Below are 25683 nucleotides of genomic sequence, written 5' to 3'. Positions count from 1 at the left end.
GGCCGAATAGGCCCACATTAACATCGACAGTTTCAAGTTCCTTGGTGTCCACATCATCAACAAACGTTCGTGGTCCAAAAACCCCAAGACAGTCGTGCAGAGGGCATGACAACACCTTCTCCCCCTCAGGCGACTGAAAAGATTTGGCATGGGTCCCCAGATCCTCATAAAATCCTACAGCTGCACCTTCGAGAGCATACTGGAGTCGCCTCTTCACTGTTGACGTTGAGACTGGTGTTTGCGGGTAATATGAGGCCTATGTTTCTCAAATGAGACACTCTGCTTTTCTTTCAAACACAAGGACATTTTTCTATGTGACCCCAAACTTTGGAAACGGTAGTGTATACAGTACCAGTCAAAAGTTTGGACACACCTGCTCATTTAAGGTTTTTTCTTTATTTTTACTATTTTCTACATTGTAGAATAATAGTGAAGACATCAAAACTATGAAATAACACACATGGAATCCTGATGTAACCAAAAAAGTGTTAAACAAATCAAAATATATGTTATATTCTTCAAAGTAGCCACCCTTTGCCTTGATGACAGCTTCGCACACGCTTGGCATTCTCTCAACCAGCTTCACCTGGAATGCTTTTCCAACAATCTTGAAGGAGTTCCCACATATGCTGAGTACATGTTGGCTGCTTTTCCTTCACTCTGCGGTCCAACTCATCCCAAACCATCTCAATTGGGTTGAGGTTGGGTGATTGTGGAGGCCAGGTCATCTGATGCAGCACCATCACTCCCCTTCCCTTACACAGCCTGGAGGTAAAAAACATGGCAAACCAGATAGGATGGCCCACCTCTGGCCTGCTCGCCTCCCTACCACAGCCTGGTCAAAACTGGTGTGTTTTCAATTGTTGTCCTGTTGAAAAAAAGATTTAGATGCATGTAAAGCTGTTCCACTGGATGTCATAAGGTGAATGCACCAATTTGTAAGTCGCTCTGGATAAGAGCGTCTGCTAAATGACTTAAATGTAATGTAATGTAAATGTATCGCTCCAGACTGCTGTGGTAGCCATGCTGGTTAAGTGTGCCTTGAATTCTAAATAAATCAGACAGTGTTACCATTAAAGCACCCCCACACCACCTCCTCCATGTTTCACGGTGGGAACCACACATGTGGAGATCATACGTTCACCTACTAAAAATAATATTGTGTTTTTTTACTCCATACATTATCCCTGACTACCCAAGGTACCTGTTACATTTTGAATGCTTAGCAGGACAGGAAAATGGTCCAATTCATGGACTTACCAAGAGAACACCCCTGGTTATCACTTATCAAGAGAACATCCCTGGTTATCCCTACTGCCTCTGGTCTGGTGGACTCACTAAACATAAATGCTTTGTTTGTAAATCATGCCAGAATGTTGGAGTGTTCCCCTGGCTGTCTGTAAATTATGTCTGAATGTTGGAGTGTTCCCCTGGCTGTTGGTAAATTATGTCTGAATGTTGGAGTGTAGCCCTGGCTGTCTGTAAATTATGTCTGAATGTTCCCCTGGGTCCAGGTCATCTACAAGTCCATGCTAGGTAAAGCTCCGCCTTATCTCAGTTCACTGGTCACGATGTCAACACCCATCCGTAGCACGCGCTCCAGCAGGTGTATCTCACTGATCATGCCTAAAGCCAACACCTCATTTGGCCACCTTTCGTTCCAGTACTCTGCTGCCTGTGACTGGAACGAACTGCAAAAATCGCTGAAGCTGGAGACTTTTATCTCCCTCACCAACTTCAAACATCAGCTATCTGAGCAGCTAACCGATCGCTGCAGCTGTACATAGTCTATTGGTAAATAGCCCACCCATTTTCACCTACCTCATCCCCATACTGTTTTTATTTATTTAATTTTCTGCTCTTTTGCACACCAATATCTCTACCTGTACATGACCATCTGATCATTTATCACTCCAGTGTTAATCTACAAAATTATAATTATTCGCCAACCTCCTCATGCCTTTTGCACACATTGTATATAGACTCCCCTTTTTTTCTACTGTGTTATTGACTTGTTAATTGTTTACTCCATGTGTAACTGTGTTGTCTGCTCACCCTGCTATGCTTTATCTTGGCCAGGTCGCAGTTGCAAATGAGAACTTGTTCTCAACTAGCCTACCTGGTTAAATAAAGGTAAAAAAATAAAAAAATAATGTCTGAATGTTGGAGTGTACCCCATGGCTGTCTGTAAATTATGTATGAATGTTGGAATCTTCCCCGTCTGTAAATTATGTCTGAATGTTCCCTGGCTGTCTGTAAATTATGTCTGAATGTTCCCCTGGCTGTCTGTAAATTATGTCTGAATGTTGGAGTGTACCCATGGCTGTCTGTAAATTATGTCTGAATGTTGGAATGTTCCCCTGGCTGTCTGTAAATTATGTCTGAATGTTCCCTGGCTGTCTGTAAATTATGTCTGAATGTTCCCCTGGCTGTCTGTAAATGTCTGAATGTTGGTGTGTACCCCATGGCTGTCTGTAAATTATGTCTGAATGTTCCCCTGGCTGTCTGTAAATTATGTCTGAATGTTCCCCTGGCTGTCTGTAAATTGTCTGAATGTTCCCATGGCTCTCTGTAAATTATGTCTGAATGTTGGAATGTTCCCTGGCTGTCTGTAAATTATGTCTGAATGTTCCCTGGCTGTCTGTAAATTGTCTGAATGTTCCCATGGCTCTCTGTAAATTATGTCTGAATGTTGGAGTGTTCCCCTGGCTGTTGGTAAATTATGTCTGAATGTTGGAGTGTTCCGAATGTTCCCCTGGCTGTCTGTAAATTGTGTCTGAATGTTCCCCTGGCTGTCTGTAAATTGTGCCATAATATAAGGAATGTGAAATGATATATACTTTTACATATTTTAGCAATTATATTTACTTTTGATACTTAAGTATATTTAAAACCAAATACTTTTACTGAAGTAGTATTTTACTGGGTTACTTTTACTTTAGCAACTTTCTATTAAGGCATCTTTACTTTTACTCAAGTATGACAATTGGGTACTTTCCCCACCACTTTTATAACGATCCCTTGCGTCATTGAGCCATTCCTCTGGGTAACCCCCCCCCCGCTGTCTGAAACACTCTTCCAGCCATTCCTCTGGGTAACCCCGCTGTCTGAAACACTCATCCAGCCATTCCTCTGGGTAACCCCCCCCCCGCTGTCTGAAACGCTCATCCAGCCATTCCTCTGGGTAACCCCGCTGTCTGAAACACTCATCCAGCCATTCCTCTGGGTAACCCCGCTGTCTGAAACACTCATCCAGCCATTCCTCTGGGTAACCCCGCTGTCTGAAACACTCATCCAGCCATTCCTCTGGGTAACCCCGCTGTCTGAAACACTCATCCAGCCATTCCTCTGGGTAACCCCGCTGTCTGAAACACTCATCCAGCCATTCCTCTGGGTAACCCCGCTGTCTGAAACACTCATCCAGCCATTCCTCTGGGTAACCCCGCTGTCTGAAACACTCATCCAGCCATTCCTCTGGGTAACCCCGCTGTCTGAAACACTCATCCAGCCATTCCTCTGGGTAACTCCGCTGCCCGAAACGCACATCCAGTCAGCATGTTTGTGTTGGTCACTCTTTATACTTTAAATCCTGTGTATGTGACTGCATTGGCTTATGGGGGACTCTTTTTTCAGGGGTGAAGGGTGGAAGCTGTCTCGGTGTAACAGAGAATACCTGTCCATTCATAATTAGATGCAATTGTTTTTATACTAATCTTACATTCCAGCACTACTTTGACATAGTGGAAGATATATTGAATTTATACTGTTTTTCATACTAACATGGAGAAGGATAAGTTGGTTTAGCAAGAGTCTGTTGATTGGTCAGTCATTGGGTTCATGTACTTTGCAATATGTTAAAATTAAGCTTTATTTATACAGTACATTTCAGACATGGATGCAACACTGACTTCACAGGAAAATAAACAGAAAAATGTAGTACACAACAAACATGAGGATAAAAATCAGAAGACTAACAACTGAAAGACTAATGAGCACCCTAAGGAAATTATATTGGATGCAATATCCAACCAAACATACAAGCTTGTTTTTTGGGAGGGGCTCTGAAAGACACTATGGGGGTGTCCACTGAGAGTTGACTCGTAACAACTGGGACGTAAAAGACACCCACCAAATCTGCCCAAGAAGAGGGAAATAAAAGAAAAACCCACAACAAACTTAAAGACAGGAAGCAAAACAAAAAGGTGGTTAAAATAATTTATTTACAATCAATACCATTCACACTTTACAAAATCATATCTCTCATTCATTCTTAATTACTTATATTTACAAAACCAAATCACCAAACACCAAACAAAAACAAACCTCAGGGGAGCATCGTCCCTCCCCGTCATACCTAACCAATACCTAACCCTTTCCCGATCTCCCCTTCCCTAATCTATCCCCTTACCAAACTCACTCTAACACTCCCAGCCCTAAACCCCCTTTCCACCTCTCCCGTGCCGCATGCTTCCCCCACTTCCTCTCCTCCCTCTTCATCCTCCCCTCAAATCACCTTCCACCCTTCTCACTATCCCTTTCACCCCCAATCTCTCCCTGTCTTGACTAAATTCTTCCTGGCTTCCCACAGTCCCTTTTAAAGAGACTCATGAGAAGCCAGAGCAGAAACCTGTCCCTATCCGTTCCCTTTGCTCTCCCTACGCCTCTCTCTAGCCTAGCCCATGTCAAAACAAAATCACTCCTAACCACACCTAGCATCACCCGTGCCCTAGCCCAGACTAGTCCGGCAAAGGCACAGTCCCAGAAGGCATGGCGCACAGTCTCCTCCCTGCCACAAGAGGATCTTGGACAGGTGGGGGATTGCACCAAACTATACCGGTACAAGATGGAAAGTACCGGCAAACGCTTATGAAGGCTCAACCAATTCAGGTCCTTGAGCCCGTTGTCCAGGCCCCGCGCCTGCACTCCCTCCCAGACCACTGACGAGATGCCCGCTACGGGCGCAGGACTCTCTGCCTGCCTGACCTCCTCGTACAGGTGCCTGTGGTCTAAACCTACTGGGCAACTTCAACCTCGGGGTGCGCACGCAGCCACTTGGCCGCATGACCAAAGTGCCACGGCAGCTGTTCCGCCCGAGGACCCGCGTTAGACCACACCATTACGCTTCTCGCCTGATACGAGAAGAACACCCGCAGGAGGTAACCGGACGGGTGTATCACTGGCTGAGCAAGCTCCGCTAACAAGAAAGAAACAAAAATTGAGTCCAGCTTGAGGGGAAATGTGGTACCCCCTACCTCCCTCCCCGATGGGACAGATCATGCGTGCCCTGGCGACCCACTCGCACCTGCCACTCCACATAAACTGAAACACAAGCCTCACTAGAGGCCTCCTCAGACAAGCCGGCAATGGGTAGATGTACGCCAAATACAAAAGAGACGGCAACACATCCACCTTTAGGACCAGGACTTTGCCCATAAAAGACAAATACCTAGCCTTCCACATTGCTAGCTTCCTCTGTACCACTGCGATACGCATGTTCCAGTTTAGCGTCGCTGAGCCGGAGGTCTCAAAATGAACCCCGAGAATCCTCAGGGCCCCTTCACCCCCCAGGCACATCCGTTCTACCGCGCCATCTTCCGAAAAACTTGACGGAAGACTTTGCATGGTTCAGAACTGCTCCCGACGCTCGGGTGAAATCCCCAAAGATGGCAAGGGACCTTGTCAGGCACGAGTCCTTGCACAACAGCAAGGAAGTGTCGTCGGCGTACTGCGTCATCTTAACACGCAGCCCACCACTTCCAGGGATCAACAAGCCTTCCACCCCTGTGTCTGCCCTAATGGCAGCCCCCAGAGGCTCCATGTACAGAACGAAGAGGAGAGGCGAGAGTGGGCATCCCTGCCTGACCCCAGACGAGAGGTCAAAAACGTCACCTAAGTGACTATTTACACTAACTCGACACCCCGCTCCGACATATAAAGTACGGATCCATCCTATAAACTTCTCCCCAAATCCTAATCTACCTAACACCCTGAATAGAAAAGATCTATTCACGCGATCAAAAGCTTTCGCCTGATCTAGCGCTGCTACCATTAAAGGCAGCCCTCTATCTTCAACCCAAGCGATGGAATCCCTGATCAACTGTAGGTTCCATCTTATAGAGCGGCCCTCTACCCCGCACGTCTGATCCTCGTGGACGACGTAGGGAAGGGCTGCGCGCAACCGGTCTGCTAAAACCTTTGCAAGAATCTTGTAATCTACGCACAGCATGGTCAATGGCCGCCAGTTGCCAAGGTCAGTTGCTTCCCCTTCTTATAAAGAAGTGACAGCACACCAACAGCCATTGATCCCCCGGGACCCCGGTCCAAGTATACGAGCGCTCTTAACCTCTCAACTCTTCTAGTGAGATCTGGGCCTCCATCACGTCTCTAATGTCCTCTGGCAACCGCCGGGACAAGTGTTCTAAAACACGTTTCCCTGCTCTACATCTATTTCCCTTTCCTTAAATAAACCTCGGAAATGGTCAGTTGTCACCCTGACCATTTCCTCTGGTTTACTTACTATACTACCATTTTCTTCCCTAACTCCATGCATTACCTTCATTTACATTTACATTTACATTTAAGTCATTTAGCAGACGCTCTTATCCAGATCGACTTACAAATTGGTGCATACACCTTATGACAACCAGTGGAACAGCCACTTGCATCTAAATCTTGTTGGGGGGGGAAGGGGGGATGAGAAGGATTACTTACCCTTACTTACCCTATCCTAGGTATTCCTTGAAGAGGTGGGGTTTCAGGTGTCTCCGGAAGGTGGTGATTGATTCCGCTGTCCTGGCGTCGTGAGGGAGTTTGTTCCACCATTGGGGGCCAGAGCAGCGAACAGTTTTGACTGGGCTGAGCGGGAACTGTACTTCCTCAGTGGTAGGGAGGCGAGCAGGCCAGAGGTGGATGAACGCAGTGCCCTTGTTTGGGTGTAGGGCCTGATCAGAGCCTGGAGGTACTGAGGTGCCGTTCCCCTCACAGCTCCGTAGGCGAGCACCATGGTCTTGTAGCGGATGCGAGCTTCAACTGGAAGCCAGTGGAGAGAGCGGAGGAGCGGGGTGACGTGAGAGAACTTGGGAAGGTTGAACACCAGACGGGCTGCGGCGTTCTGGATGAGTTGTAGGGTTTAATGGCACAGGCAGGGAGCCCAGCCAACAGCGAGTTGCAGTAATCAAGACGGGAGATGACAAGTGCCTGGATTAGGACCTGCGCCGCTTCCTGTGTGAGGCAGGGTCGTACTCTGCGGATGTTGTAGAGCATGAACCTACAGGAACGGGACACCGCCTTGATGTTAGTTGAGAACGTCAGGGTGTTGTCCAGGATCACGCCAAGGTTCTTAGCGCTCTGGGAGGAGGACACAATGGAGTTGTCAACCGTGATGGCGAGATCATGGAACGGGCAGTCCTTCCCCGGGAGGAAGAGGAGCTCCGTCTTGCTGAGGTTCAGCTTGAGGTGGTGATCCGTCATCCACACTGATATGTCTGCCAGACATGCAGAGATGCGATTCGCCACCTGGTCATCAGAAGGGGGAAAGGAGAAGATTAATTGTGTGTCGTCTGCATAGCAATGATAGGAGAGACCATGTGAGGTTATGACAGAGCCACCTTCCTACTCTGCCTGGCCCTAACCGACTTAAAGAACATAGCGGAACAAGTCTCATTATGTTCTAGAAAGCCACTATGCGCACGCTCCAGGAAAGCTCGAGCCTTCTGCTCCTGCAGCTCCCTGAGCTGCGCCTTTAGGGCTGCGAATCTCTCCCAGTCAATCGACCCGCCGAGGTTGCCTGCCTCGTACTCGAGTTCAATTAACCTTTGGATACGATCCACCTCCCTCCTTTCCTCCCTTTTTTTCCTTCTACAATATCCTATTATAAAAGCCCTTATCCTCCCCTTAACTAAATCCCACCACTCTAACACCCCCTCGCACATGGACCGGAGGCCGTCAAGCCTCCGAAAGAAACAAAAAATGCGTCAACGAAAGCCTGCTCCTCCAGTATATCCCGATCTAACTTCCAGTACCCCTACCGAAGAGGCAGACTGGCAACCCCACCTGCAGGAACACCCCGTCGTGATTTGTGAAGAAAACAGGCAACAGCCGCCCAGACAACTGACCCAAAGACCTGGATACAAAAATGTAGTCGAGCCTCCGCGCAACCCCCCTGGAGTTGCGCCAATGTCGGACCGACCATTGCCGGAGTAGTGTGCAGGCCACCATCAACCAGACCATCGCAAGCCATTAGCCCAGAGATGGCACCTGCACTGCTATCACCGCCTACCCCTAAATCTATATTAAAGTCTCCTCCTATCACCAAGTGCCTGTTTGTAACACACAGGGACGCCAGACAGTCTACCATCTCCCTCCTGTCTGGCGCCACCTGTGGCCCATACACCCCAATTAACCTATATCTAGCTTCTCTAAACTTAACATCTATCCCCAAAACTCTACCCTGCATTATTACAAAAGTGTTCTCTATTTTAACCTCTCTATGCCCACACAAAATCCCTACTCCTGTTGAGTGCACCCCTCCTATGCCCCAAAAAGATTCCCCCTTATCCCACTCCCTCTTAAATCTACACACATCCCCACCATCCCTCAGGTGAACCTCCTGTAAAAAACAGAAATCAAACCCCACACCCTCTAAATAACAAAAAAACTGCCCTCCTTTTAACATTATTCCTTAACCCCTAACATTTAGACTAAAAAAGAAACAGAACTATTCATTTAATTATTAACAACAAATAAAACCCCCAAAAACCAAAGAAAAAACAGGAGACTCACCCGATGCTCCCCTGGTCCATCTCCACCGGCGGGGACGTCCTCTCCCTCTCCTGACGCCCCCCGTCCTCCATCCTAACCCATGACCCAGGCAGTGTGTTGGGTCCTCCCTCCCCACCCACCACCCCCTCCCTGTTTGCCTCGGGGCTGCATGTAGGGGACCCCATCTCCTCAAACAGGAGTTGGGATCCCTCTAGCAAACAGCCCACCGACCCCCTCACTGGAGTCATCCACTAAAATGCAAGGGGTGGTGGGAGGACAAATTACCCCCCCGCCACTCTCTTAGCCCCCTCCCTCTCACTTCCTGCCAAGCTCCCCCTCTTCATCCCTTTCTTCTTTGGTGAAGGAGGTAGCGGGAGGCACAACGTCCCATCCCCGCTAAATCCTCCACCAAATCCCTAATTTCGACCTCGAGGAAGCCTGGCAGCCTGTCCCCCCACTCCTTTCCCCCATCTCCCCCTCCTCCCTCCCATCTCCACACCTCCCTCCGTCCCCGCTCCCTCTTCCACTCCTTCTCGCACCACTGTCCCACTCTCCCTCTTCTCCGCTCCTTCCCGTTCTTCCGCCTCTTCTTTTTTCTTTCTCTCCTTTTTTAACATTTAAGAACTTTCCATCTTCTGCCTGTTCACAGAACGACAGATTTGTACCTCTTTTGAACTTTTTACGCCTCTTCCTTCTTCCCCTCTTTCTTTTCGCCTCCCTTCTCCATCCTTTCCCCTGTGCCATCCGTACAATCCCCGTGCGTCCTCTCTTTCCTCCCCCATCCCCCGCTCCCCCCAGCTGCAGATGCGTATGACCTGTGACGAGACGGGCAATCACGCCACAGGTGTGCTCTTGAGCCACACCCGTGGCAAGCCTTGGGCTCGTCACATTCCTGGCCTCGTGCTCTTCCGACCCACAAAATCTACACCTCTTGGCGCTGCACGAGGCCAGGATATGGCCGTAGGCCATACAACGCCTGCAGAACGGGGGCTGACGTGCATAGTAGAGTGTTCCCCTGTCAGCCCCCAGGGAGAACATCGCCGGAGGATGGAGGTAGCCATCCACACTCTTCGGGGACTCCCTGAGTAACGCCTGGAAACCTCTCTTTCCGTTCCAGAAACCCAGGAGTCCCTGAGGTACCTCGCTGAGGAGACATTGTCCATGTACCTCCCCAGAAAGGCCCTCACCTCTTCATCTTTCACATGCGGATTGTACATGGTTACGGTGACCACCCTGAAGTTGTTCTTCGCCAGGCTGGTCACCGCATAATGGCACAGGGGTCCCGTTTTCTCCGCTTCCTTTGCCATCCTTCTTACTTCGTCATGTTTTTCTTCTTTGTGAAACGTCACATCGAAAGCCTTCTCATTCGGGTTCCCTTGAAGGCAGAGCACTTCCTTCACCTCTATCCTGAGGCATCCCATCAAAATAGTCCTTCCAAATGTCTCTCTACTCCACGGCTCCATCTCCTTTTCAGTCCAGGCAAATCGTAAGGTATTTGCCATACCAATCCCCGGAAACGATCTTGTTTGCTTGTATTGACTAATTTAAAAAAAATAAGCTCTCTTCAGAAAGAAGCTTCAACCTGAAAAGAAAAACATCTTTAATAGGAACCGGTGGAGCAACTGAAGGTGTTGACTCTCCACATCTATCAAGACAACTGGAGCACTGGGCCAGACACTCTTAAATAGAACCTGGACCAGCTCAGGTGAAACACCTTCCCACTAACGAGATGGACAAGCCAGCACAGGTGTGAAACATACTGACTAACGAGGTGACACCAATCAGTGCGTCCTACGTGCTAACGAGCTAGACGTGCTAATGAGCTATAGGTGCTAAAGTCTTCAAAACTTAAATGGAAAAACCAAACTAAATATATATATATATATATTTCTGTAATTTTTTGCTTCTAGAACTCGTCCCCTTGAAAAGAGCCCAAACAAAAATAATCTCCAACATGGTAACGCACTGGCTAAACGCAAATCTTTTTGACTGCCCACCCTTGAGACAATCAACAACCAACGGACATGTCTGATTTCAAAAGGAAACTCCTTCAATGTCCGTAGTAACTTTCCACCTCACTGCTGAGCCTCTCTCTCTTTTCAGGGTTCACTCGATAGGTATGTTGTTGGATCGGGGCCCAGTCCCCAATGTACATTTGGGTTAGCACATCTGAGAATGAACCCTGATATTCTAAAAGCAGGGCAACAATGTCAATATAATTTTACCCGACAATTGTCAGTTGGTTGCATAAATAATTATGATTACTAAATGTTACATGAATTGTAAATATGATTTGGCAATAATTCACTTAATGGTGAGGCATGGAATAATAAAACATGACAATCAGCTAAATTTGGGAGTGATACATTTACATTTAGGCGTCTCTAAACAAAGGTACACAACACTTATTTGTCATCATTCATCGATATCGTGTTGAAATCCATTGTGCGAGAGCACGTCCTGTTAAAACTAACAGCTCAAAAACCACACAGAATCTGGGAATAATGTGTACATCCCTGGTTAGAGGACAATTTGCAATTTAAAGTGTTACATTTTGATTCAAGTGGGTCACCAACATGGTAAGTGTAACACAGCTCTTTTTGTGTTAGTCACTTTTTATTAAATCACTCTTTCAATTCAGAGCCAGGATTTTTCCCGAGGCTAATATACATATCATGCTGAAATCAATTGAATGGGGCAAACGTTAAGGGTTCTACAGTGTGAAATTCCTTAAAATACTCCTACTACAATGTTAAAAACATTCTACATTGTTATTTAATTGATATCATGAAATATCTCCTTCATGTATGTATTTTCTGATGTTTGATCAGAGATCTTTTACGAGAGTATCTCTTTTCACACTGATCACAGCTATAAGGCTTCTCTCCTGTGTGTGTTCTCTGGTGTACCGTCAGATCACTAGATGCAGTAAAACTCTTCCCGCATTGATCACAGCTATAAGGTTTCTCTCCTGTGTGTACTCGCTGGTGTCTGGTCAGATGGCTAGATGCAGTATAACTCTTCTCACATTCATCACAGCTATACGGTTTGTCTCCTGTGTGTACTCTCTGGTGTGTAGTCAGATGACTAGATGTATTAAAACTCTTCCCACATTGATTACAGCTATATGGTTTCTCTCCTGTGTGTACTCTCTGGTGTATAGTCAGATTGCCAGATGTAATAAAACTCTTCCCACACTGATCACAGCTGTAAGGTTTCTCTCCTGTGTGTGTTTTCTGGTGCAGCTTCAAAGTCTGTGATGTTGAGAAGCTTTTCCCACAATTTGAACAGTGGTAAAATTTCTCTCCTGTGTGTACTCGCTGGTGTGAAATCAGCTGGCTAGATGTAATAAAACTCTTCCCACATTGATTACAGCTATAAGGCTTCTCTCCTGTGTGTGTCCGCTGGTGTATAGTCAGATTGCTAGATGCAATAAAAGTCTTCCCACATTGATCACAGCTAAAAGGTTTCTCTCCTGTGTGTGTTCTCTGGTGTACTGTCAGATCACTAGATTGAACAAAACTCTTTCCACATTGATCACAGCTGTAAGATTTCTCTCCAGTGTGAATTCTCATATGTACTTTTAGTGATTTTAACCTTAAGTAACTCTTCCCACATTGATTACAACTAAATGATTTCTCTCCTGTGTGTGTTCTCTGGTGTATAGTCAGATTGCTAGATGTAGTAAAACTCTTCCCACATTGATCACAGCTATGAGATTTCTCTCCTGTGTGTGTTCTCTGGTGCAGCTTCAAAATCTGTGATGTTGAAAAGCTTTTCCCACAGTCAGAGCAGCAGTGAGATTTATTTCCTGTGTGTCTCCACTGGTGTTTCTTGAGGTGTTCTGATGTGGAGAGACTCTCCTCTGCCTCATCAGCATCATGATGTTGTTGAGGCTCCCCAGAAGATGCACGATAGTCACATCTCTCTCCTGTGTGAACAACAAAGTCAGACAGATGGTTAAAGGCCCACAACAGCAGAAATCTACTGTTTATTTGAGGTATAAGGTGATGCCCAGAGCAGGGCCTTGAAGTTGTACAACAATTGACATCTGTTAAATTATTTGACAACTATTTGCCGCCGTATGAAAATCAACCCAGAGGACCCCTGGGTGACTATACAGAGATCTACCCTCTGACAGAAGAAAATGGAGATGCTACCACAATTATCCTCAAGGGGACTCCAATGGAGGAGGTGGAAGACAACAGCAGCAACAAGCAGCATGAGAACAATAGAATTGGATGAGAAAAGACAGCACAGTTCCTGGAGCGAGTTTTCCCTCGCCACCCCAATTCACTCCACAAAAAGGAACAGACTGGAAGATCCTAGACATATGGCCACCTGTAGAAAACACAAACTACTACAGAAGCAAAAGAAAAGTACAATGTGCCACCATCCATGGGTGACCTATTCAGAGAGTAGGAAAAGGAGGACACGACGCTGCACTGAAGAAGGCCCAGCTCGCACAGATGGAGACCGGAATTGGTGGTTTTACTCAGAACATGATGGCTGCTCAAAGTTGTTTCTACAGGCTCACCACAACCACAGCCTGCAGCTCCCCCACAGTCACATCAGTCACACCCATGAACCTGGTGCCTGCAGGGTATGTGCTTTTCAGCTTGTGAATTGGGGGAAGGCCCTTACTGTCTACTCAGACTCAGCATATGCTAGTGTGGTTTGGAAGAGGGTTTACTAATAGGTCTGGCTTATGGCTACATATTTTGTCTGGCATGCCCTGTTTAACATCAATCATGATCTCTACTGTTTGCTGATTAGCTCATGGTGTGAGCCATTCGTCAAAGGGGGATATGGTGGAGAAGATTTCAGTCCAATGGTTTTGCCAAAATCAGAAAAAAAATATAAAAAAATAATAAAATATATATATAAATATATATTTATATAAATATATATATATAAATATTTATATATATATATTTATATATATATTTAAATATATATTTATATAAATATATATATATAAATATTTATATATATATATTTATATATATATTTAAATATAAATATATATTTATATATATAAATATATATTTATAAATATATATAAATATATATTTATATATATAATAATATTTATTGATATATATACATATATAATAATACACATGGATACACATATCTATATCTATAGATATAGATACATATTTATATACACATATTTATACACACACACACACACACACACACACACACACACACATACATATATATATATATAAAGTTAATTTATTGTTGCACGACATGTTTGTTATATTACATAGACAAGGGAACTCCACTGCAACCAGGGAAGTTCCCCACTCCAAAATGACCTCTTGCCCACCTTGCTATGGATTTCATAGACATGGTAGAGCAAAAAAAAAGAAAGCGATACTGCCTGTTGATAATTGACAGGTTCACCGGGTGGGTGGAAGCATTTCCCTCCACCAACTGTGATGCGATGCAAAATTGCTAGTCAGGGAAATTATACTCAGGTTGGGAGTGCCTGTGAGGTTGTCTGCAGACAATGGGACCCATCTCATAGGAGATGTGGTCGCCCAAATGATGGGTGTTGACCAGATATTTGTGTCCATCTATCACCCGTGGAGTAACGGGATTAGAGAGAGGGTTCATTAAATGATCAAAGGGGGGTTTGCAAAAGCCTGACATTCCACAAAAATGATATGGGTGGAATGCTTGCCTATTGTCCTCATGAAATTGCGCAGCAGCCGTAACAAAGGTATCGGGTGTACACCTTATGAGATATTAACAAGATGACCAATGAACACTCCAGGGGTGAGACCTATGACTGACCGACAGATAGAAATAAGACAGTGTGACCATTTTGAGTACATGAAGGAACTAACCTCTGTTGTAAGTTTTCACCACTCTCACACTAGCAAAGCAAACGAGGTTCCCCCAGGTGAAGACCCTGACGAGCTTCCCATAAACGTTGGAGACTAGGTGAAACTACGAGTCCATACGAGAAAATGGAACCAGCCAAGATGGATTGGACCCTTCCAGGTGACCATGGCAATAAGAGGCTGAGATCCACTGATGAGGAGGAGCCAGAGGAGAAACAGGGAAGACCAAAGGCCAAAGAACCAACAGAGGGTTCAGCCACAGAATCCAAAGAGTCATCAGATGTCGAGGACACCATCATACACACACTATGATTGTGAAACAAGAAAACCGCAACCATGGAAACACGCATGTAGGGTATTTATTGCTCTCCAAATCCGACTCGTTCCCTTTGTGGACGGGGATGTGGAGAATAATACATGGGTGAAAGCAGTGACATACATAGGATTACAGGGGAAGGGGAACACATCTGGAACACGGGTAATGCAACAGGTGACAGGTGTAAACTTCTCCTGGATGGAGGAAGGCATGGGAGCACCTTTTGGATGGATGTGCGTATGCAGTGACAGGGGGTACCTCACTTTACCTCCTGGATGGGGGGGGTGTTGTTATTTGAGGAGAACAGAAATGTACATGTTAAGAATTCCGGTCTCCGATCTTTTCAATAAAACAGGTAAAACCAACTCTGGGGTACTGAAGCGTGCCAAATGACTCATCCCAGACAATCAGGAAGCCTATGGTCATGTCCTGCGCCCCGGGTGAGATTTTTGGTATGTCAGTCATACCCTCCCGGGGTGTGGCTGTCCGGGGAAAGTGGGTAAACAATTTAACCAATTCTTTACTGGCCTATATGAATTTAACGATCCCAGGATTTAGCCAACTCTCATTAGATGTCCAAAATCTGAAAGCTGTCGTCAGCCGCCATGAGTTGGCTTTAGATTATCTTTTGGCGAAGGAAGGAGGACACTAACGTACCAGGTGTTATTGGTCCTGATAATTGTGTTATGCTCCTCCCTGACTCCTCTGAGAATATGACTGCAATAATTGATAAGATTACTGATCTTAGAAAACTCTCTCAATCTGAAAAATCTATCTTTCAAAATTGGTGACTGGTTTAATTGTTAAATTTGGAACTGTAATGGGGAAAGTTATGTTAACTTTGTTTTCATTGTTTACTCCTGTACTTGTAGTGGGATTGGTGATTTTGGCTACTGTTTGTATTTGTAAGAGAATGACTGTAACTGCTCTTGAACATGCTGGAGTGATGGTGTTGGTGGAAGCTGATGCAAATAGTTCTGGTTTCTCTTAATCCCATTGTCCATCCAACTCATGACGCTCTTCCAAGGACTCAGGAGGAATGGGAATATAGACACTCACCCCACCACCATTCCAGGAACCTCAGGTGTGGTTTCTCCCTTTAGCAGGCCATCCCTAGGATCAAATGGATCCTGGGGTTTTGCCAACTCTGTTTGATTTCAGAGGAGAATATGATTGAACCTGTGAGTTATTAGTCTCAGAGGGGGGAATGTAGGGGTGGAATACCCTCCCCATTATTGATTAAGGGGACTTTAAGATCCATATGTTTTGCTGCAGGCCTTATATTAAGATACTGTTGCTATGTGTCTAAAAACTGCCACTATACGTTGCACAAGCATCTATATTAGTCTTTGTGGTTAAGCCCTGGCTGTTGTGAGAGTGTGCTTGCAGGCTGGGTCTGAGTCAGACCGAAACTAGATAAAGAGAAGTAACCACTGTCTGGTTTTGACATTTTGATCTTGTGTGACAGTGGACAATCCTAAGAAATTCAGAGAAGCTACTGTACCAGGTTACCTTATAAGGTAACCTCAGCTTATTGGTAGACACATACATTGACGTAGGTGATCAGACCACCAGGGAGTGATCACATGTATAAAATCAGCTGTGCCCTTAGGTGGGGTGCAGAACTTACTGGGAAACATACGTTATGTTCCTGTTGTCAATTTCTGTCTGCAATTACCTTAAATAAAGTTTTGATTGATTAACTTAAAGAAGATATTGTCTGACTGCTGATTTCACCAATAAGCCAAACAGGGACAAGGTACCTACCCGACAATGCTAATGCGGAAACCGGTTTTCGTTTTTTTGTAAACAATGTGTTCTGAATATTACAACTTTGGATTCTAATTGTAAGGCTCGTTTGAATCTCCTGCTTAATATAATGTTTGTGTTATTGCCGCAAATCAACTGCTTTATACTTCAACAAGTAAAATGCTCTTTGGCTAGCTTTTCCATCAGCCTGACAAAGAGTGTTTGTACACTTTGTGTATGCCAAATTGACCCATAACTTCACTTACCAACAAAATAAACCTACTGTAGGACCCATAACTTCACCTAACAACAAAATAAACCTACTGTAGGACCCATAAGTTCATCTAACAACAAAATAAACCTACTGTAGGACCCATAAGTTCATCTAACAACAACAGACCTATTGTAGGACCCATAACCTAACAACATAGACGTAGGTCTATAAATCACTTAATATTTCAGGTGAATGAAACAAGGAAAATAAAATGTCTTTGTCATGACATTTCATAACCTGATCACCAGATAATTTTGTGAATAATCCCATTAGGCTACTCTGTAATATGTTGTCATTCTAAATGTCCTGAATAAAGGAAAATAGCTGTCTGTTGTACAATAGCTTATACATCATGGAACAGTTCTCTACACATTATGAGCTAAGTATCTCTGTGTCCAAACTGACTAACAAGACGCTACAGTAAATCAAGTAGACAATAACACATTATAAACATGCATTTGTTTATGGAGGTTGGATCCAACATGGAGCACGGCATAACTGTCTTTAAGACGAAGAGCAAGTCTGACGTTTTCCTTATTTCCAACCAATTGTGTGTTTTTTTATAGTTTCTTTGCATTGTTTGGAACTTCTTTTGTACATAATGTTGTCGCTACCGTCTCTTATGGCCGAAATGAACTTCAGAACTGCGATTACTCACTACGTACTGGCAGAATCCTTTTTTTTCCATTAACGAGCCCGACGTGAACGATATACTGATTTCCCGGGAACAGGCCAGATCCCCGTTAATTGCGTGAAGAGAAGGCAGAGAAATAGGGGCCGAAGGGCAGGCTGCCTTCTGAAAATTTGTAGGCGATCGAATAAACCCCCACTTACCGCCATTCTGTTAGAAAACGTGCAATCTTTGGAAAATAAAATCGATGACCTACGCGGAATACTAAACTACCTACAGAATATTCAAAACTGTAATAGCTTAGGCTTCACAGAGTTGTGGCTAAACAACGACATTATCAACATACAGCTGGCTGGTTATACGCTGCACCGGCAGTAAAGGACAGCAGCGTCTGGTAAGACAAGAGACGGCGGACTATGTATTTTGTAAATAACAGCTTGTGCACGATATCTAAGGAAGCCTCGAGCGATTGCTTGCCTGAGGTAGAGTATCTCATGATAAGCTGAAGACGACAATCTACCTAGAGAGTTATGTAACTGACCGTTAGACTTGCAGGTTATGTCGTTGTCTTTTGTTTGAATTGTTTACGTGTCCGCTGTGCGGGGGAAATGATAATACAAGCGGAATTACGTAGCTAATACTGTTGTAACGGGGATCCTTATTGTAGCAACACACTTTAGGAAGGAAGGCAATCCTGCGCTGCGTTAGTTAAGTTTTCATGTCATCGGGTGTAGTTCATAAAGGTTGAAGAGTGTATGTTAGGATGATGTGTGAATTCATGCCAGGAATAATAAGTGTGAAGTTTGATTTCTTCCCTTCTGTAATAAGCAGCCAATGAGGTATTTTTTCCTTTATTCATGTGTTTAATCTGAACCCATTATAACGCTGGTTAAACTGTTATGTATGTAAGCACTTCAGAGTTACACCAAGCTAATAAGTCACTCGTAAGATAAGGATGTAAGAGTGTGCCTAACTGTATTTTTCATTTACTTTATAGTTCTCACGGAAGGTGATAATTCTGACTAAAACTACAGAATAAAGCCGCCAGTTAAAATCAAGGAACGGTTGTGCTCGTGGTTACTGAAGGGAGCTACAAGTTTATCTGCATTTTTCGTAGCTGTTTACATACCACCACAGACTGAGGCTGTGGTGGTTCTGGGATTCCTCCGATGGCATTGAGGAGTACACCACATCAGTCATTGGCTTTATCAATAAGTGCATTGAGGACGTCGTCCCAACAGTGACCGTATGTACATACTAGAGGTTGACCGATTAATCGTAATGGCTGATTAATCAGGGACGATTTCAAGTTTTCATAATCGGAAATCTGTATTTTTGGGCCCTGATTTGCCAATTTTTTTTACATTTATTTTTTATACCTTTATTTATCTAGGCAAGTCAGTTAAGAACACATTCTTATTTTCAATGACGGCCTAGGAAAGGTGGGTTAACTGCTTTGTTCAGGGGCACAACGACAGATTTCACCTTGTCGGCTGGGGATATCCAATCTTGTAACCATACAGTTAACTCGTCCAACGCAATAACGGCCTGCCGCTCTCTCATTGCACTCCACAAGGAGACTGTTACGCGAATGCAGTTAGCCACGGTAAGTTTCTAGCTAGCATTAAACTTATCTTATAAAAAAACAACCAATCATAATCACTAGTTAACTACACACGGTTGATGATATTACTAGATATTATCTAGCGTGTCCTGCGGTGCATATAATCTGACTGAGCATACAAGTATCTAAGTATCTGACTGAACGGTGGTAGGCAGAAGCAGGGGCGTAAACATTAATTCAAACAGCACTTTCATGCGTTTTGCCAGCAGCTCTTCGTGGTGCGTCAAGCATAGCTCTGTTTATGACTTCAAGCGTATCAACTCCCGAGATGAGGCTGGTGTAAACCGAAGTGAAATGGCTAGCTAGTTAGCGCGCGCTAATAGTGTTTCAAACGTCACTCGCTCTGAGCCTTCTAGTAGTAGTTCCCCTTGCTCTGCATGGGTAACGCTGCTTCGATTGTGGCTGTTGTCGTTGTGTTGCTGGTTCGAGCCCAGGTAGGGGTGAGGAGAGGGGCGGAAGCTATACTGTTACACTGGCAATACTAAAGTGCCTATAAGAACATCCAATAGTCAAAGGTTAATGAAATACAAATGGTATAGAGGGAAATAGTCCTATAATTCCTATAATAACTACAACCTACAACTTCTTACCTGGGAATATTGAAGACTCATGTTAAAAGGAACCACCAGCTTTCATATGTTCTCATGTTCTGAGCAAGGAACTGAAATGTTAGCACCTATTCCACTTTTATTTTCTTCTCCAACACTTTGTTTTTGCATTATTTAAACCAAATTGAACATGTTTCATTATTTACTTGAGGCTAAATTTATTTTATTGATGTATTAAATTAAGTTAAAATAAGTGTTAATTCAGTATTGTTGTAATTGGCATTATTACAAATACATTAACAAATATATATATATATATATATATATTTATTTAATTTGTATTATTTTTAAAAATCGGCAGATTAATCGGCATCGGCCTTTTTTGGTCCTCCAATAATTGGAATCGGCGTTGAAAAATCATAATCGGTCGACCTCTAGTACATACCCCAACCAGAAGCCAAGGATTACAGGCAACATCCACACTGAGCTAAAGGCTAGAGCTACCACTTTCAAGGAGCGGGACTCTAACCCGGAAGCTTTTAAGAAATCCCACTATGCCCGCTGACGAACCATCAAACAGGCAAAGTGTCAATAAAGGACTAAGGTCAAATCATACTACAAAGGCTCTGACACTTTGGGTGTGGCAGGGCTTGCAAACCATTACAGACTACAAAGGGAAGCACAGCCGATAGATTCCCATTGACAGAATAGCTAAACTACAGCAAAAAAACACTGAAACATGCATGAGAGCACCAGCTGTTCCGGAAGACTGTGTGATCACTCTACGCAGCCAATGTGAGTAAGACCTTTAAACAGGTCAACATTCACAAGGCCGCAGGGCCAGACGGATTACCAGGAAGTGTACTGCGAGCATGCGCTGACCAACCGGCAAGTGTCTTCACTGTTATTTTCAACCTCTCCATGTCCGAGTCTGTAATATCAACATGTTTTAAGTAGACCACCATAGTCCCTGTGCCCAAGAACAAGGTAACCTGCCTAAATAACTACGGAACTGTAGCACTCACGTCTGTAGCCATGAAGTGCTTTGAAAGGCTGGTCAAGGCTCACAACACCATTATCCCAGAAACCTGAGACCCACTCCAATTTGCATACCGCCCTAACAGATCCACAGATGATGCAATCTCTATTGCACTCCACACTGCCCTTTCCCACCTGGACAAAAGGAACACCTATGTCAGAATGCTAATCATTGACTACAGCTCAGCGTTCAACATCATTGTGCGCTCAAAGCTCATCAATAAACTAAGGAACCTGGGACTAAACACCTCCCTCTGCAACTGGATCCTGGACTTCCTGACGGGCCGCCACCATGTTGTAAGCGTATGTAACAACACAGCCGCAACGCTGATGCTCAACACAGGGGACCCTAAGGGATGCGTGCTCAGTCCCGTCCTGTACTCCCTGTTCACTCATGACTGCACAGCCAGGCACGACTCAAACTCCATCATTAAGTTTGCCGATAACATAACAGTGGTAGGCCTGATCAACGACAAGACAGCCTATAGGGAGGTCAGAGATCTGGCCGTATGGTGCAAGGACAACAACCTCTCCCTCAAAGTGATCAAGACTAAGGTGATGATTGTGGACTACAGGAAAAAGAGGACCGAGCATGCCCCATTCTCATCTATGGGGCTGTAGTGGAGCAGGTCACCACATCACCAACAAACTAAGATGGTCTAAGCACACCTAGACAGTTGTGAAAAAGGCATGACAAAACGTATTACAGAGGGTAGTGCGAATGGCTCAGTACATCACTGGGGTAAAGCTTCCTGCCATCCAGTACCTCTATACCAGGCTGTGTCAGAGGAAGGCCCTAAAAATTGTCAAAGACTCCAGCCACCCTAATTATAGACTGCTCTCCCTGCTACCGCACGGCAAGCGGCTTCTAAACAGCTCCTACCCCCAAGCCATAAGACTCCTGAACATCTAATCAAATGGCTACCCAGACTATTTTCATTACCCCCCTACCCTTTTACACAGCTGCTACTCTGTTGTTATCATCTATGCAGTCACTTTAACTCTACCTACATGTACATATTACCTCAACTAACCGGTGCCCCCGCACATGGACACTGTACAGTTGCTGAGACTGAGTGGACGATGGTGAAGAACAGTGGAGTGAAAAAGGCTAAAGTTGGTAATGAACAGCAGTTTATGGTCGGAGTGGGAATCATCAGCAAGGATGTTTTTGTGGGTGACCCGTTAGCAGTCTCAAAGATGGTGAAGGAATTGGGTAAAGTGGAATCGGTTTGAGTGACCATGATACTGATTATGTGTCAACAGTGCAAAAGGGGAAAGCTTTGTGGTTTAGGTTAAACATTTCAGGTAGACGCACATTGACTAAAACGAATGATAGACGGAAGGTTTTACTGTGGTTTGGTGAAGTTGTTCTCCCATCTTATGTAAAACCTGGGCAAGTGAGATATACAGAAGCCACTGCAGTGTTACAATGATAAATAGTTTGGACACGTGGCAAGTGTTTGCCGAAGGAATAAATATGTCAGATGAAGCATGTTGTAATTGTGATGGGAATCACGTTCCCAGAGTGCCCTGGACAGATGGATGTCACAGTAGCTAGGATCAGGCCCAACCTGCAGGTGTCCTTTGTGGAGGCAGTGAAAATAGCTGAAGGAGTGAGTAGAGAGGAGATGGTGGTGGATGTCCCTCAGTCTGCAGTGAAGCCATGAGAAGAATCCCAACACACTAATAGTGAAGAAGGTGGACTTTGTTGTGTTTATAGCACAAGTGAGAAATTGCACTAGTCAAACTGTTTATGTTTTGTAATTAGTATGATTTGTTCATCCAAAACATTATTTGATTTGGGGGTATTTTTTACAACCCTGTACAGCAGCAATACACCGGATGAGTGTAGTCTGACAATAAACCTCAGAGAAGAAGAAGACATGGTAGGAACCAAAGTGTTGGTCAGTGTTTCAAAGCGACCCTAATTAGATGTTGCATTACATGTTTTTTTACTTCATGTAGCATGTTAGCTAGATAACATATTCATACTTGGCCTATTCATACTTAGCCCGCTAACTAGCGATTAACATTATTTTAGCAACAACCTGCTAAGAAAAGACAAACTTTCGCCTTCAATGTAATGGCATGAAAAGAATTGCCAGAATATTATACAATGACTTATCAACAGCTCTAACAATGACCCCCACAAGAAATCTTCACTAGAAATTCTAGAAAATACTATATATCCTAGAAACCTGGTTAAACTATCATTATGACATCATGGATGGATTATAGATTACAATGACCAATAAGCATACTATATACTCAATTAACATCACAAATAGTACGGTTTGTATGAGTATTCTAACACAGCTAATGACTTATCAACAGCTCTAACAATTTGACCCCACCGGAAATCTATACTGCCAGTTATAGAAAGACCCATTTACTATATAACCATTGATTATCGAAGAATATAACTTATAAATGCCTCAAATGTTTCAACTGTATTACCCCACCAGAAACCAAAACATGAGCTCGTATAGCCATATAGTATAAACCAATACTATATGGCTGAGGAGTAGGGTCGATCCAAGCGTTCTGACCTCACGACGACAGTAACGTCGGATAGCTTGCTAGACACAAATGAGAGAAAACCTCACTGACCATTTTACTTGCCATAGCAGTGCTGGTAAATCAACAATTATTTACCCGTTTCATGTTATTCAGAGCGTTGGGGACTAACTGTGTTGCAGGCAAAAATTTAATTTGAGCTTTTTCTGCCTACGTTTACTGACACCTGGACATATTCAACGGGTGTTGAGCGCTAGTAAATTAATTATTCTGCACTCTGGTACACTCAGACGAGTGTGCTCTGAAATCGGAGTTGTTCATTCATTGTTCATTCGACCCCGATTGTCCATTGAGAACGCACACGACCCCTTGGCTAAGAATGACGTGACTAATCAAGTCAATAAACATTGGCTAGTTAGTTAGAATATAGTTAATATACTGGCAAGTTTGATGTATTAGTAGCCAACTAACATTATGTAGCAAGCTGACATACTGGTACATATGGCTATAGAGATATGCTATGCGGTTTGTAAGGATAGTGTAGCTAACAATGTGTAACATAACTTATTTGAAAAGTCATTACACTGCTCAACATTTTCTTAACATTAGGCATAATTATTTAAAGCAGTTCATTTGTATCCACTCTCTCGTTGAACTTCAGCTGCATATTTTCCGCCATTTTCTTCAACTCTGAAAATAGTTGAAGCCACGTCCATTTCCCGAAGAAATGCATTTTGGTCCCGATAAACACCGAAATAGAGTCCTCTGCATGTATACTTCGTATTTTGGCGAATGTAGTATGACATCCGGGTAACTTTTGGCAAACTAACTATATCCATACTTTGACCAATAAGCATCACATAGTATGGTTAGAATAAGTATTCTAACACAGCTCAGGTCTCTGGGCTGCCATTTTGTTTCTGTTAAAAAACTAGGTTGTCCCTTTTAAAAAAGCCACACAACAATCAATCAACCAATCTGCAGTTCAAACAATAACAAAGATGTAATTCCACCACTGTTTTGCTAATAAGATGATGGATGGGGCTGGAGAAATGTAACTACTCTCAAATTCATAGACAGCTCTATGGATGCAAGGACTGAACATCCATGATATCAACATTATAGTTTTAACCGGCTATACAGTGTTGATTTAAATGTCCTATTTCTTATTTGGGGTTCTGATGGGGTACAACAGTTTAACTAAGATCACGAGACATGTGTTATATTCTTCAATAATTAATGGCTATAAATAAATAATAAAACATTTAAATATTGATGTAGCAATTGCATATTTCCCCTTTAACACCACACATAAGTTCAACAACTGTAGAGCTTGTGCCTCTGCTTTTAAGACAGTACTTACTCGTGTTAACCAGGGCACGTTCATCGTTAGAGCCACTGGATGCCTTAAGATGCCCTTTGGAAACCGGGCCCAGATATCCAGTTTCCTCCTCTTCTTCCTTTTTCAATGTGACAGTCCCCCTCTCTTCCTCTTTCACTCCAAAAAATGCATCATCCTCCTCCTCCTTCACTCTGAAATACTTTTCTTCCTCTTTTACTGTAACATCCTCTTCTTTCACTCTGAAAGCGTCTTTCTCTTCTTCTTTCACTGTAACAGCCTCACCCTCTAATTCTTGTTTTACTGTGATATCCTCCTCTTCCCTCTCCTCTTTAACGAGAGATTCTTTCTCCGTCCAGCAGACCGCATCTTCTTTAGCAGAAGGAGAGTAGCTTAGTGAACTCATGGTCGGGGATGTTAGCTAGCTCGGCTATTGCTAACTTAACCAGCCCGCTAGCTGAATAATAACAACAACACCGTAAATATGAAATTAAAACGGAAAGCTAACTAGACGACAGAAGTGGGTTTAAAACACAGTGGCCAATAAACACTAAAGCGTCTAAAGAGCTTTATTGTTTCGGCTAGTTTGTCTAGCAAGCTACCGAGATGGCTGACTTACTGTTGCTGCTGTTGAAATAAGCGTTCCGTCCACTAGATTATACGTCACACTAACAGCACTGCCTTAAATTCCTACACCGCCATCTGCTGACTGGAGTGGGTAACGCAGTTGACTAAAATGTATATTACTGTATAATGTTCAGAAAAAGTTAAAGGGTTGGAGGGTTTTACTCACCAGTGTAACAGTACAGTGTGGTTAAAGACGTAGTAAGCTAGTTGTAGTCACTTTATGGTTACCTACGGAGTCTAGTTGATAGGTAATCGACTAGCCGGACTGTTCCCCGGGACTCCAGTTGTTGCCATTCGTACAATGCACAAACAAGGCTATTGAACCTGACATTGGTGTCTGTCGTTATTCCTTTATGTAACATATCATACTGAAACATGGTATCAGAAGTGGCTCGGAAA

At 43.9% G+C, this 25683-nt stretch overlaps 1 protein-coding gene across 1 annotated transcript; it reads right to left on the bottom strand.

The window, feature by feature from the left end:
• Positions 1–11108: 11108 nt before the first annotated feature.
• On the bottom strand, positions 11109–25303 carry LOC118370073 (zinc finger protein OZF-like). The gene is made up of 2 exons (XM_035754868.2): positions 24682–25303; positions 11109–12691 (listed from the first exon to the last, which is right to left on the bottom strand). Exons 1-2 carry the CDS (start codon positions 25061–25063, stop codon positions 11562–11564), a joined length of 1512 nt encoding a protein of 503 aa, XP_035610761.1. The 5' UTR covers positions 25064–25303; the 3' UTR covers positions 11109–11561.
• Positions 25304–25683: the final 380 nt, after the last annotated feature.

The sequence above is a fragment of the Oncorhynchus keta genome, chromosome 37 (genome assembly GCF_023373465.1).
Source record: "Oncorhynchus keta strain PuntledgeMale-10-30-2019 chromosome 37, Oket_V2, whole genome shotgun sequence".
Lineage (NCBI taxonomy): Eukaryota > Metazoa > Chordata > Actinopteri > Salmoniformes > Salmonidae > Oncorhynchus > Oncorhynchus keta.
Note: the sequence above shows the minus strand (reverse complement) of the source record. Positions and strands in the feature narration are given on the sequence as shown.

Bases quoted from the DNA above. Each gene is read 5' to 3' on its own strand.
- LOC118370073 (XM_035754868.2), bottom strand. From the start codon at position 25,063: ATGAGTTCACTAAGCTACTCTCCTTCTGCTAAAGAAGATGCGGTCTGC. The intron at 12,692-24,681 runs GTAAGTACTGTC...TTGTTCACACAG, and splicing joins ACGTGCCCTGGTTAACACGA to GAGAGAGATGTGACTATCGT.